General features: G+C 40.9%; 1 protein-coding gene across 5 annotated transcripts in view; it reads right to left on the bottom strand.

The window, feature by feature from the left end:
* FAM227B (family with sequence similarity 227 member B) overlaps window positions 1-14401 on the bottom strand; it is a 61158-nt gene that overhangs the window by 44305 nt on the left and 2452 nt on the right. For 3 of the 5 annotated variants that reach the window (XM_067555781.1, XM_067555782.1, XM_067555783.1), the window contains exons 1-5: window positions 11486-11602; window positions 6750-6999; window positions 3827-3894; window positions 3379-3423; window positions 1662-1766 (exon numbers count right to left, since the gene is read on the bottom strand). In XM_067555781.1, coding sequence (XP_067411882.1) covers window positions 1662-1766; window positions 3379-3423; window positions 3827-3894; window positions 6750-6999; window positions 11486-11536 — 519 coding nt within the window. In that variant the 5' untranslated portion in view covers window positions 11537-11602. Of the gene's footprint in view, window positions 1-1661; window positions 1767-3378; window positions 3424-3826; window positions 3895-6749; window positions 7000-11485; window positions 11603-14401 lie in introns of those variants that run through there. The other 2 variants (XM_067555780.1, XM_067555779.1) reach the window with 1 other exon arrangement.

The following is a 14401-nucleotide window of genomic DNA, read 5'->3' as shown; positions in this document are numbered from 1 at the left end:
AAGTGAGAGATAGGAGGGACCACTCTGCCTTTTATGTCCTTGAGTGGGAGGGTGAGAGGACATCTAACAGGCACAGTCCTATTGGGCACTGCTGACCAAAAGAATCCCCTTTGTATAAATAGGGTGCATGTGCACCAAGGATAGAATCCATGTGCACAATCTTTTGAAGAAACTTTTGTCTTCACTGAACTATTAGCTCGGAGTGTAACTCAAGTTTCCCTAATCTGATTCCTGAACACAAACACAAGCCTCTAGCTCAAATTAAAGTGGTGCTTTAAACCTGAGCTTGATAGCCTATAGGGGAATGTGGATCTGTATGTGTTAAAGCTTGACTGCTGCTGAATTACTAATGCATTGGGGATGCAGGAGCTTGAATTACAACAACTCCTTAGCTTCTAAAAGAATCACTCTGATAATCCAATCACTCTGTGTAGCTTGAGTGGTGTTTCGCAATGTGATCACTCTCACTTCCCTCTTACTCGAGCCAGCCAGGTGTCAGGATCCCGGTTAGAGGGGACATGGTTTGAGTTCAGTCTAGAGGGTCAAGGCCAACAGTCCATATTAGTGTCACACCATAGGATCAGGTTGGAGTCAAGGTCAATGAGTTGCATTGCATCAGAGCCTAGTGAGTCAGCTGAAGTACAGTTAGTAGAACAGATGCAGGGCAATGTTTTAATAGCAGAGCAAGGAACCAGGAACCAAAATCAAGGCTAAATATCAGGAGCAGATCTGGGGCAGAAACCAGCAGAGAGGCAACGTTTCATGAATGTGCAGCAGTGTCTGTTTGCAGTAGCAAGCTGGAGATACACCTAGTTGCACAGACAGCCTCCAGATGTTTTCCCTCAGGCAATCAGGGAACGCAGTAGGTTCCGCCAGTCAGGACCTCCATGGGTAAGACATCCAGTGGAGCTTGAACCTGTAGGGCTCACAGGTTGCTGTTTCCTGCTTCACTAGAGCTGTAGTTTGGCTGTGTGGACAAGGCAGCCAACCAAGAGCCTACAGACCTGGATTCCAGGCCCATGGATCCTCACAGCAGAAGTCCTATAGACAATAGCCTCATACACTATACACAGGCCTGATTCATTCCCTGAGCACTGTTCATTCTGTACACTGAATGAGACATGGATTCTGTGCAAAAATAGCACGATAATGTAATTAAAAATCATATTATAATGCATATGCAGAAGGAGACTGAATTAAGGTTATATAGGCAACCCTAATCTGGCATTTTGGCCCACGTCCCTAAAGGTATTAAGGTTGATTTCAATGGGAGTTAGGCACCTAAATACCTTTGAAGATCTGGGGCTTCCTAATTTCGGAGTGTTTGACTTTGCAACTTTAATGTTATTTTAGTGTAGTTTTTTCCCCCCAATATAATAATAGATCAGGTTTGAGACACAAGGACAAGGCTGTGAGGGGAAACTTTCATCACTGCTGCCTGAGGTGAGCCTGTTGTGTGGATAAATAATGGACTTCACTGTCTAGATTTCTCAGTCTGGCATCTCTCAGGAGTTAAAAAACCTAAAGAAAAAATGGAATATGAACATTTTAAAATATATGCTTATTTTAGATATAAACCACATAAGGTTAATGTGCCAAAGTTTTGGCAATATTTTATGTTAGCAGTTTCTATTTAGCAAACTGGAATAAAGATTACATACTTTGAAGTTGTGAGTTTTTATAATCAAGTCCCAAAGTTTTGCAGCTTCCAAGTGTCTTGGTAGTTCTGTAAGCTGGTTTAACTTGAAACCTGGATATCTATAATTCTGAAAGAAAAAAATGTTTAATTACTAACAATTATTACACTCTTTGTAGTTTCTCTTGTTCGCTGAGAACATATCACTTCAAATGTATCCATAACATATTTTTTCCTAAACTGAAATTGAAGGCACTTCAGTGAGAGGTTCAGTTATCAGTCAAGGTACAGCAAGAAGTTGCATCTTGGATCATTAATAAATGTTTTACCTCCGTGTGGTTCTGTCTCAAAAATTACTTTCCCCCACAAAGCCTCAGTCAAGGTGTTTTGCTTGTTTTTATATTTAAGTGAGAAGTTCAATTTGAGATCATATTTTGCTGTTTCCCATCCCCTGTCTTCATTTCCTTGTTGAAGGCAGACATTGCAGAGTCACTGTTACTTGTGTGGTAAATGCATAGCAGATAGCTATGTCCATGGCCACTGCTGGGACACTAACAATTCCCTTCTGCCTGATATCAGCCTTGTATACTTTGAACATGCTGTATGTTTTTTTTTTCAAGCCAGGAAGTAGGTCAATTTGTATTTCAGAGTACAGAAATCAAAATCAAAATAATAAGAATGCTTAGCATTTACATAGCACTTTATGTGTTCAAAGCTCTATGCAGACATTAATTAATTCTACTCTTGTAAGATAAGTGGGTTCTGACCTAGTGATGTCAATAAAATTACTCATGCGACTCAGGTAGGCAGATTTTTGCCCTTAACTTTAGCGGAGTCTCAGAACACAGAACCTGATTTGCTATTTTTACATATATCAGTAATACTTTTTCTTAATGTAATTAGCTCAGTTACAAATACATTAGTGTTTTGTGGTAGAAGTTTACATCCATTATTTTTCATATTGTCTCCATGAAATTTGCTCAGTTAATATTTTAGTGCTTAGTTCCATAACACTGACACTTATAACTAAGTTTACTAATGTGAGTAATCACATTGATGCCACAAATGGAGGAATCAGAATCCATGGCTGTCCTAGTGGCCTCTTGTGTGCTCTTACCAGCCAGTTTTGGTTAAAGGATCCTTTAACTTTTGGCAGGAGCAGAAGAGTCCCATAGGTGGCTAGTGAAAATATTCTTGGCAGGGGAATTCAGCAGTCGCATATCCATGAGCAGGCGTAGGGGCCTATGGCTCACCCCGTTAGCTCCCAGTTAAACCCTCCATCATACCAGTAGTGAACAGGCTCTTCCTGGCAGAGATAGATTGAGGGGAGGCTGAGCCCCTTCTAGGCCTAGCTACCCACTACCTATGGGAAGCCCTGTGTAGCCACAGGGATCAGGAGAATACAAAACTGACACACAGCCACCTGTGCTCCCCCCTCAGGTCCTTCATTAAGCATAGCTCAGAAAGACCCAAAAATAAGGCCCAAAATGTTTATACATGACAGGTCAATTAAATCAATTAATCAACATGTTGACACCATATTTGGATTTTCCATTATGCAGTGTATCTATATTTATATAATTAATAAAAATAATCTTGAATATTTAATATATATATATATTGGGGCCTGATTCTGTATTCCTTTCTTTCCCTAAACAGCCACTGATTTACACACTGTTGACACAATATATTGGTTTAATATAATACTGTAACCTACTTCATAATATGTTTAGCAAACTTACCTTGACATTTTTTCTACTTGATTCCTCAGTGGTGTATTTACCAATCTGAAAAATGTTTTAAACAAACCATTCAAAACTAATGTTAAATGCTCTTCATACCATGAATTAAACATCTTCATACCATGAATTAAACAACTCAGACAAAGGAAAACATTTTCAGCTGATAACATATTACAAGACAGAACTTAAAATAACCCAAATATGACTTCAAATTGAAAAACATGGCCTGTGACACTCAAAGGCCTTAGGTCTTATCTACACTACAAAATATTGTCTGACTATATAAAGAAGGATCATGTTTTTGAGTAGTTTTATCCATGTGAGCATGTAAGGCGGGCCACAATCTCAGCCTTAGATGCAAGATAGAGGCCCCTTCAAAAATTTGGTCTTCACTGTCTAAACCTGTAAGAGAATGAAAAAAAAAATCTTTATAAAATAAATAGTATACCTTTGCTTTCCTCATCTTGCCTGTTTGAGTTGAAATTTCTTCTAAATCAATAAGTTCAGTATTGGTGGCTTAAAAAAGAAAAGAGTAAGATTTAGAAACAAAATAGTCACCTCTGTCTTTTTTAGTTTCGGGACAAATTCAAGATCTTGATCAAACTAAGGTTCCAAATATGCAAATTATGTGCTTAACTTTATGCAGTGTGTAGTCCTACTGATTCATCTTTGAGATGAATGGTAGGCTCAATAAGACTCACAATTCCTTACTGTATGTCTCATCTTCTCTTTAAGAACTACATTTGTGGAGGATGTGACAGACTGAGGTCTCATTCTTGCAAAGACGTTTGTATGCACTTTACTCATATGTGTAAAGTTAAGCATATGCATAAGTTTTTGCAGGATCAGGGCCTAAGCTTTCTCCTTTTTTATTATAAAAATGACACTGCACACATGCATTTACAATTGGAAGGAAAGGGTTACACCTTAACTGAACAAAATATAATAGCTTACTACACTATGAGCAAACCACTGTGAAGGGTCATTGCCCATGTTTAACGCCTCCAGCCATATTCATTTTATAAATTAAAAAAAATTATCCATTTGCATCTATTTGTTCTTTATGAGATGGAATAAAGATGCCAGTACACTCCTAGGACTTAACAGGAATACCTTTCTTTTAAGTTTCTGACATTTGGTGGAGTTTGCACAGTTGTGCATTTATATGAGTACTTAACAAAACAGTGATTTTTGACTCAATACCAACATGATGAATGAAAGTATTAATCCAATTTTACAAATAGAGGACAGACACAGAGAGATTAAAGGCTCGTCTACATGATGGGGTAATGCACTCTACAGGGCTGTGATTTCTAAAGTGCACTAACATGCTGTGCATTAATTGGTCCATACAGACCCTGCTGGTGCACACTAAAGTTTCCCTAGTGCTCTTTTAAAGCACACTAGCAAGGTCTACATGCACCACTTAATACACAGCATGTTAGTGTGATTTAGAAATCACCACCCCATAGAACACAGTACCCCACTGTGTAGACAAGCCCTAATACGCAGCCCCATGCTTAACTTGTGGGGTAATGGGGAAAGAAACCTGGGACATTCATTTTTAATGCCTCATCATCAATTGTCATACACTGAACTTCTACCGAATTCTTACCATGTAAAACTTCACTTCATACTTCGTACCCATGTAGTTTTCCTTGCTCATCTTGCAGGGCACAAAAACTCAACTACTATGTATATTCAGAAAAAATATCACTTTCAAAAAGTATCATTAGTTGCAGCTTTGGAATTATTGAATATCTGCTTTGATATAATTTGTAATTACCTATGTATTACTTTTGCATCAAACAGTGCTTTTCAGAACAATGTCTCTGATTTAGCAGAACACATCAGTTAAGCACATGCTCAAATACTCTGCTGATTTGGGATTAACTGTAGGGATTCAGTGACTTGCTCAACTCAGCTTGCCACTTACTTAAAAGTGGCTTTCTTTCAAGAGTTTTTCCATAATTTTATTGAAAAGTTCCAGAGGGGTAGCCATGTTAGTCTGTATACAGCAAAAACAATGAGAATCCTGTAGCACTTTAAAGACTAACAAATTTAATTTCTGCAGGCATAAGCTTTCGTAGGCTGTAACCCACTTGGTCAGGTCATCCAGTAGGATATAGTGAGAATGCCCAGACTTGGAAAAATCAGGATGAATTATATATAAATTATGTGGCTAGATCTTAGAAAATACTATAATATTCAGAGAATGCTCATCAGAAAAATAATAAAAATAAACATTTATGTATATGGAATTGAATGTTCTGCCATTGGAGTGAAGAAACCATGTAGAACTAATTAGATTTCAGCTCACGAATTCAGTTAATAAGTTGACAATCTTACTGTATCTACAATATCAGGACCACATTCCCAGGAGAGCCCAATATATACATAATGCAGCAAACAATACTGAAATCAGTTTACTAATATTTTCAAAAAACAAAATTTCATAAAATAAATATAAAAAAGGTAGATAAATATTGGACAAGATTCTCAGCTGATGTAATCTGCTAAACGACTTGGAAAACCAAGGTGATACAGGACATGGTGCTGAAGATTCAAGAAGTGGCTTTCGCCGTAACTCACTATTGAACCAGTGGCCCAGCATGGAATGATAGTGCACTGTATTGCTGAAAGTGTCTTTCAGATGAAATATAAAGCTGACATTCTAATCAACTCTAGTGACTAAGGACAACTTCCTTTCATCCACTCTCAACCAAAGGGTATTTTTTGTTTTCATTTATCTGAGCGTCACTGATTGAACCAAAAGGGTGCATATATATTTTGTGTAGGTGAATTTAACTATCCATTTACTCCCTTCCCCTTGAAGAAAGTGAACAGGGAAAACAGGTAACTGGCAGAGCCTGGCTCCATATTCCCAGTGCATCAGACAATGTAGCTGAACCGTTTTAGGGTTATTAAAATTTATTGTAAATATAGGAAGCAAGAAAGGAATTGTGGCTCTCTCAGTGAGTCCCAGGGCTACTCCTACAGTGATACAGCTTATGCACACATGTTTCCCAGGACTACTCCTGAGGTTACACCTTATGCACCATCTCTGACCCAAGGCTATGTGTAAAAACACAATCTAGCCCTACTGAGTACTGGATGATCATTTTCTACTGTTTAAGTTTCATTCTACTTTATTTCACTAGATGCTTATCCAATTCTCTGTCTATATATACACACTGCCTCCCTCCCCCAACTTCCCCATACTAGATACTACACTCTCTGTTATTTCCAGAAACTGACACATAGTCACAAGGGTTATGCCAGAATTTAGACATTTGGAAACAGATTAAATTACTTCATTCGCCTTTCAACCATCGTTCCCAGCAGTAATAACTAAAATAATTGCCCCTTACTTTGATCTATTGAAACACAATGATCATCTTCCTCTGTTGGTCTTTGTTGACAAGAAAATATTTTTTCAGCATGTTCCTTCAGTTCAGTTGTGCACTCATTTATTCTCTTCTCCAAATCTGAGACAAGTTTGATTTGTAGTGGAGCATTTTCATGCAGAAACTTAGAAATAGCATCAAATGAATAGTCATCTTTTAATTTGTCCACCAAAGGACGATCTTCATCTAGAAAGGGAAATCTTGGCCAATCATCCTGCAATAATTACATGTTAAAATAATTACTTATAAGCATGATCAAAAATGTTAAGATAAAATTAAGGAGCAATCGTGTGACATTGATATTTTTACAAAGCACTGCAGATCCAGTACAAACACACTTTTCTTATTCATTTTAATAACCTCTAATTTTGACAGCTTTGTTTAAAGGACTGTAATTTCTTCTTATGTTGAATAGTGCACTCACATTTGGTTAAATCTGTCAGCAAAAAATAGAAATGGGCAAGAGAAGGGCAAAACATATTCATGTTGGAAGAAGGATTTTTTAGTTTGAAAAGGAGACATCATGCATAAGAAGAGTTATCATGTTTCTAAGGAGACAAATTCCTCCGCAATTTATGTTCTCAGAAAGTATGATAATATCTTCCATCTGTGGTGCATGTCCCTAGAATTAGAGGCAGAGACTACGGTCCCCAATACAACAAAGGCCTTAAAACTGGTGATTAATTTTAAGCAATTATGTAATCCCATTGAAATATTTAAAATTACCCATGGGATTAAGTACTTTGCTGGAGCAGGGCCTAAGTGCTAGCTGTACCAGGATTGGGCACTGTTCAGCCCCACAGTAAACAGTGGAAGTGTTCTAGTCTGTTAATAGTGTTACTTCTTTGACCTGAGTGGTTAGCCAAAAATTTGGGATTGTCATGATTAGGAGGAGAAGGTGGTGATAGTCAAGTATTTCTTTGATGCAGTTTTGTAGATTTACATAGAAAGTATGAAGTTCCGTCTCTCTGAATGCAGAAGCAATCAAATAGCAAACAACAGCTTATTTTGCTCACAGCTCTATTAGCATACTTTTTACCCTAAACTCCTGACGCAAAAGCCTTGCCCCAGATTTCTTCCAGGATCAACCAGTATGCTTTCACCAGCTCCTTCAAGCTGTCTCTGTCACACACTTTTCCTGTTCTTTGTCTGTTCTCCCGCCGCCACTCCACACCAAAATGATACTCAGCAAAAGCTCCTGGGTAGGTTCACATACTCCTTTTCTCTTCTGTGTGGATCTACCCTTACAATCCCTTACGATAGACATATTATACAGACTATGGTGAGAGATTGTGTCACACACTCTCAAAAAAACGACGGAATCAACATTCTGATCAACATTCTGTACAGCAAGATCACGAAAGAACTCTCAACGCTGGATAATCTCATGAAAGGCCAAACTTCCACAGAAATTCCAAGTGGTTGATCTTTACAAAAACAAGACAGGCCATTTACAACACTCACTTTGCTTCTCTACAGAGGAAAAAGGACTCTAAACTATCTAAACTCCTACATGCCACAAGAGACCACAACTGTGATACCGTTGACTCATCCAACAATATTGTAAATCTATCCAGCTATACACTTAACCCAGCAGAAGAGTCTGTCTTATCTCAGGGATTCTCTTTCTGCCCCACCACCCCCACACACATGATACAATTCTGCGGTGACCTGGAATCCTACTTTTGCCATCTCCAACTCAAGGAATATTTCCACCATACCACTGAACAACACACTAACCCACAGATACCTTCCTACCAATGCTACAAGCAGAAGAATTCTGCATGGACTCCTCCTGACGGTCGAAATAACAGACTAGACTTTTACAGAGTGTTTCCGCCGACATACACAAGCTGAGATTGTAGACAAGCAACATCGCTTGCCCCATAACCTCAGCCATGCAGAACGCAACGCCATCTACAGCCTCAGTAACAACTCTGACATTATAATCAAAGAGGCAGACAAAGGAGGTGCTGTAGTCATCATGAATAGGTCGAATTACGAACAGGAAGGAGGCTGCCAGACAACTCTCCAACACACATTCTACAAGCCATTACCATCCGATCCCACTGAGGAATACCAAAAGAAACTACAACATCTACTTAAGAAACTCCCTAAAGAAACACAGGAACAAATCTATACAGACACACCCTCTGAGCCCTGACCAGGGTTATTCTATCTGCTGCCCAAGATCCACAAACTTGGGAATCCTGGACGCCCCATCATCTCAGGCATTGGCACTCTCACTGCAGAACTGTCAGGCTATGTGGACTCTCTCCTCAGACCCTATGCCATCAGCACTCCTAGCTATCTTCGTGATACCACTGACTTCCTGAGAAAACTACAATCCATCGGTGATCTCCCAGAAAACACCATCCTAACCACTATGGATGTAGATGCTCTCTACACCAACATTCCACACAAAGACGGACTACAAGCCATCAGGAACATTTTCCCTGATGATGATATTTCACACCTGGTAGCTGAACTTTGTGACTTTGTCCTGACCCACAACTACTTCAGATTTGGAGGCAATCTATACCTTCAAGTCAGTGGCACAGCTATGGGCACCTGCATGGTCCCACAGTATGCCAACATTTTTATGGCTGACCTAGAACACCGCTTCCTCAAAACTCATCCCCAAGCACCACTCCTTTACCTACGCTACACTGGTGACATTTTCATCATCTGGACCCACAGGAAAGAGTCCCTCGAAGAATTCCACCAGGATTTCAATAATTTCCACCCCACCATCAACCTCAGCCTGGACCAGTTCACACAAGAAATCCACTTCCTGGACACTACAATACAAATAAAGGATGGTCACATTAATACCACCCTATACTGAAAACAAAACTGACCCCAATACATATCTTCATTCCTCCAACTTCCACCCTGGACACATTACACAATCCATTGTCTACAGCCAAGCCCTAAGATACAACTGGTTCCTCAGACAGAGACAAACACCTACCAGATCTCCATAAAACATTCTCAAAACTACAATACCCACCTGGAGAGGTGAAGAAACAAATTGACAGAGCCAGACGGGTACCCAGAAGTCACCTACTACAGGACAGACCCAGCAAAGAAAACAACAGAACACCACTGGCCATCACCTACAGCTTCCAGCTAAAACCTCTCCAACACATCATTATGGATCTACAACCTATCCTAGCAGATGATCCCTCACTCACTCAAGCTGTGGGAGGCAAACCTATCCTTCCTTACAGACAGCCCCCCAACCTGAAGCAAATGCTCACCAGCAACTGTACACCATACAACAAGAACACTAACCAGGAACCTATCCCTGCAACAAACCCCATTGCCAGCTCTGCCCGCACATCGACTCTAGTGACACCATCACAGGTCCTAACCACATCAGCCACACCATAAGAAGCTCATTCACCTGCACATCTACTAATGTAATATATGCCATCAGGTGCCAGCAATGCCCCTCTGCCATGTACATTGGCCAAACCTGACTGTCACTACGCAAAAGAATAAATGGATACAAATCAGACATAAAAAATGGTAACATCCATAAACCAGTTGGAGAGCACTTCCATCTCCCAGGGCACTCTGTAGCTGACTTGAAAGTTGTCATACTTCTACAAAAAAACTTCAAAAACAGACTTCAGCGTGAAACTGCTGAGCTGGAACTCATAGGCAAACTTGACACAATCAAACTGGGTCTGAATAGGGACTTGGAATGGTTATCTCATTACAAGAAGTAATTGTCACTGTTTATACATTCTCACCTTCTAATCAACGGTTGTGAATAGGCCTCATCTACTCTAACTGAATGGACTTTGCTAACACCTACTCTCCCCATTGTTGTTCCTTACCCTTGGATGTATATATATACCCCCTATCTGATTTCTGTTTCTTGCATCTGACGAAGTGGGTTGCAGCCCACAAAAGCTTATGCCTGCAGAAATTAAATTTGTTAGTCTTTAAAGTGCTACAGGACTCTCGTTGTTTTTGCCTTACAATTATGTTAATTGAAGGATGCATTCACACCTATCAATCTGAAATGGTGTTTTAACTCAACCTATACAAGGTTTCACCTAGATATCAACCTAATTATCCCCTGTGATGAATGGATATAAGTTTGTGGTAGTGTTCTCTATCTTCAAACGAGAATGGATGATTACCAGTGATGCTTAATACAGAATGGTTTGGTAGTATACAGTTTTAGAATTTACAGGGAGATCAGGAAGATCTCCCCAACAAACTTATCACTGCAAGACAAGTGGAATGGCTAGAATAAGCAAAACCAATCATTCTCCCTTAATCTCAGTTGCCAGAACATTTTGTTTTAGGGTTTATAGCCTTGTTATGGTAATAAAGTTGTGGCCGGGTCATCTATTTCAAAGAAGCTATGAGTCAGTGTGTGCTCTTAAGCATAGCTTCCACAATAAAACACTAATTGCTGCTACAGCAGACACAAAACTTCTTCCATGGCCTATCTATGAAAAAAATGCAGGTAAAGCACAGAAGTGCTGTTCTCTGGAAGGTTTGCCATTTCTACAAAACTCTTAGTTTCCACTGCCGAAGGGCCTAGGAAATATAATCCATGTTCAAACTTGGTTTTCAATATTTAAATTGAGTTGGCTTTTGGTCAAGGCATTGTTCTTGAATGTTCCCCGCTCCCCTCCCACCACGACACAGTTAAAATAATAAGCATTTCTACTTACCAATTTCTGAGACTGTAAGAATTCTTCAAAAGTACGAGGAGGCCCTTGCATTTTCTATCAATATACAAATATGAATTACTCTTACAAAAATACCTTATAAAATTAAGATGAAATTTAAGGTACTGTTCTTAGTAAATAATTAAAGCAAACACCAAGATGTATACAGTAGATGCTCATTAGCACTAGTAAATAAGACCCCACTGAGTGTTACCAGATTTTGAGAATTAATAAATACTAGAACAAATGTGGAATATAAGAAAGGACACAGCATCACAAAAATGTAGTTTTTCATGTTTTTTTGACTATTGTGAAATATTAACCACCACTTTTTAGTTTATTCATAAATTAGACTGCAATGTACTTTGTAAAAGTAGTATAGTCTTATTAGTATGATAATTTTTTCTTAGAAGTGAGGAAAAATATCAGGTTTCCAGATTACCAAGTAGTCCCACTGAAATCAACCCACTGACATTTTCCAAGTCTAGGGCAGTTAAAAACTCTACTATTAGTGCCTATAAGGGACCAGGGCATAGGCAATCTGGCAGAGCCGTCACATCTGGGCTGAGAGCCACATGCCTGGGACAGTAGTAGGTGAGCTGGGGTTGGTGGAATCACAACAAGCAAGAGTGGTAGGGTCAAAGTCAGGCTTGGGTCAGAGACTGGAGATCAGAGGTAGACCGGTCAGGAAGCAGGGTCAGCATCAGGGTGAAGGTAGAGACTGGAAATCTGAAGTACTACCAGGCAGGAGGCAAGAGTTAGGTTGGAATCAGAGGGTATCTGGAGTCACAGCAGGTCCAAAATCTGTGTGGTTGCCAAGACAATTTTCTGGGGAACTCTCCAGGGTTAAATAGGGTGCTTGGCCAATCAGAAAGTCACAGGTACTGTCATTCTTGTCTCTTGGCTAGTAGTTCCTGTTGCTCCTACTCTCCATAGTGCTCCTTTCCTGTGGCTCTGCATGGCCTCCCAGAGGCCCTGTGGGAACATCAGCTGTCCCAGGCTCTGCAGACCTCTGTTCTGATCCCTGGATCTTTACATCACCCCCTTCTTCAGGGGTGCCCTTCTTCTGGGTGGGTGCTGGGCCAGTTTATCCAGCTGATCTTGATGAAACCTTTCAAACAGGTCAAGGGCATGGACAAAGGCAGTAGGCTCCCAGGAACATTCCTTGGGATCATAGCCTTCCCAATCAATTAGGTAGCACAGTCTCTCCTTCTGCAGTTTAGAGTGGTCTATATATTTCTCATTCCCTTGGACCTTGACTAGCGGGGGCAGATGGACAGATTAGGAAAAGGGTCCTCTATGTAAACATTCAGGAAGGATACCTGGGAAACAGTATGTACCGTAAGAGATCAAGGGAGCTGCAAGTTGAAGATGACAGGGTTGATTTACTGGCAAATCTGGAAGGGCCCGAGCAACTCGTGGTCTAGCTTGCGGAATGGCTTGTTTATACAGAGGTGTTTTGCTGCAAGCCAGACCTTTTGACCTACCATAAGATCTGGGCCTTGCTGGCACTGACAGTCTGCGTACCACTTGTAGTTCCTTTTTGCATCTTTGATTTGGTCTTTAAGCTCTTCCTGGATATGATGAATTCACTGAATCCAGTCAGCAACTACTGGGCTCAGGGAGGTTGCTGGCAAGGCCAACTGGAAGTGAGGGTGGAACCCTTAATTGGCAAAGAAAAGGCTCTGCCCTGTAGAGGCATGGTAACCATGGTTATATGAGCACTCAGCATAAGGAAGGAGGGAAAACCAGTTGTCTTGATGGTAGGTGACAAAGCACTTTAGGTATTGCTCTGACACTTGGTGCATCCTCTCCGTCTGCCCATTTGTCTGGGCAGAAGCGACGCATGGGGTGCTTGTGAGGTCATGTACCCCCCCCTCCAGATTTCTGCAAGCACTGAGCTGCACTTGCAGGGCTTGCTAGGCTCAGCTTGCCAGTGGGGGAGTGAGGCTCTGTCCTTCTCCTGCTATGCCTCCCCCACCCCCGGGCATGTTTCCAGAACCACTTCTCACGCCGGCTGACTCTGCTCAGGATCACTGCCTTTGGGCAGCACTGGTCACAAGAATCAATGTAGTTCCAGATTTCACCTTGCATATGGGGGCCACCAGAAGAGACAGGAAACTGTGTGGAAAGTCTTAAGGTGTCCAAAATGAAGTGTCATGGCAGAGATGGAACACTTCTAACCAGGGGCACCCTGGTGGAACATATGTGCACCCATGAAGGTAGGTGATGCCATCCTGTATGGAGCATAGTATTTTGGTTCTGGCTTTCATTTGCTCAGGCTGTACTATTATCTCCTGGGCTGATGGACTGCCCTGCAAAGTGGAATAGATTAACTCAAGATTTCAGATGATTGCGGCACTAAGGAAGTTGTGAGGTTTTAGGAGACAGGGTGGTTCTTGGTTAGGCTCCTCGCTCTCTTGGTAGTATTCCCTCTTTCAGGATAAGGCATTGGCTTTCCCATTCCTGGTCCCCAGGAGATAGGTGATGATAAAATCAAACAGAAAAGAGAATAATGCTCATCTGAGCCATCTTTGGTTCAAGGCTCATGGCAAGGGCATGTCCTGGTGCTCTGCAATAAAAACTAGAGGTTATTGTGCCATCACTATTCATTTTCTTCTAGGGACAAGTGTTAGCAACTCAGATCAGACCATTTCTTGGTTGGGCCCTGTGGTTTTCAGTGTGGGCAAAGCAGTGGCAGGGTGCCCCTCCTCTCTTCCTTTCATTCATGCAACTGGTTGTCAATGTGGAGAGAGAGGTCAATGAATGCATCCAAGTGGGTCTGGGTCTGGGTCTCAACCTGGTCTAGCTCATCCTTTACTTCCTCACTAAGTCTACACCGAAAATAGTGTAGTTGGGCTGTGCTGTTCCATTCAGTGTCAGCTGTGAGTCACTGAAATGGAGCAGCATATGAGGCAG

This window comes from Emydura macquarii, unplaced genomic scaffold (genome assembly GCF_026122565.2).
Source record: "Emydura macquarii macquarii isolate MOO-44397 ecotype Brisbane River unplaced genomic scaffold, CSIRO-AGI_Emac_v2 contig_1644, whole genome shotgun sequence".
NCBI classification, from domain to species: Eukaryota; Metazoa; Chordata; order Testudines; family Chelidae; genus Emydura; species Emydura macquarii.
This window is presented reverse-complemented; position numbering and strand designations above follow the sequence as displayed.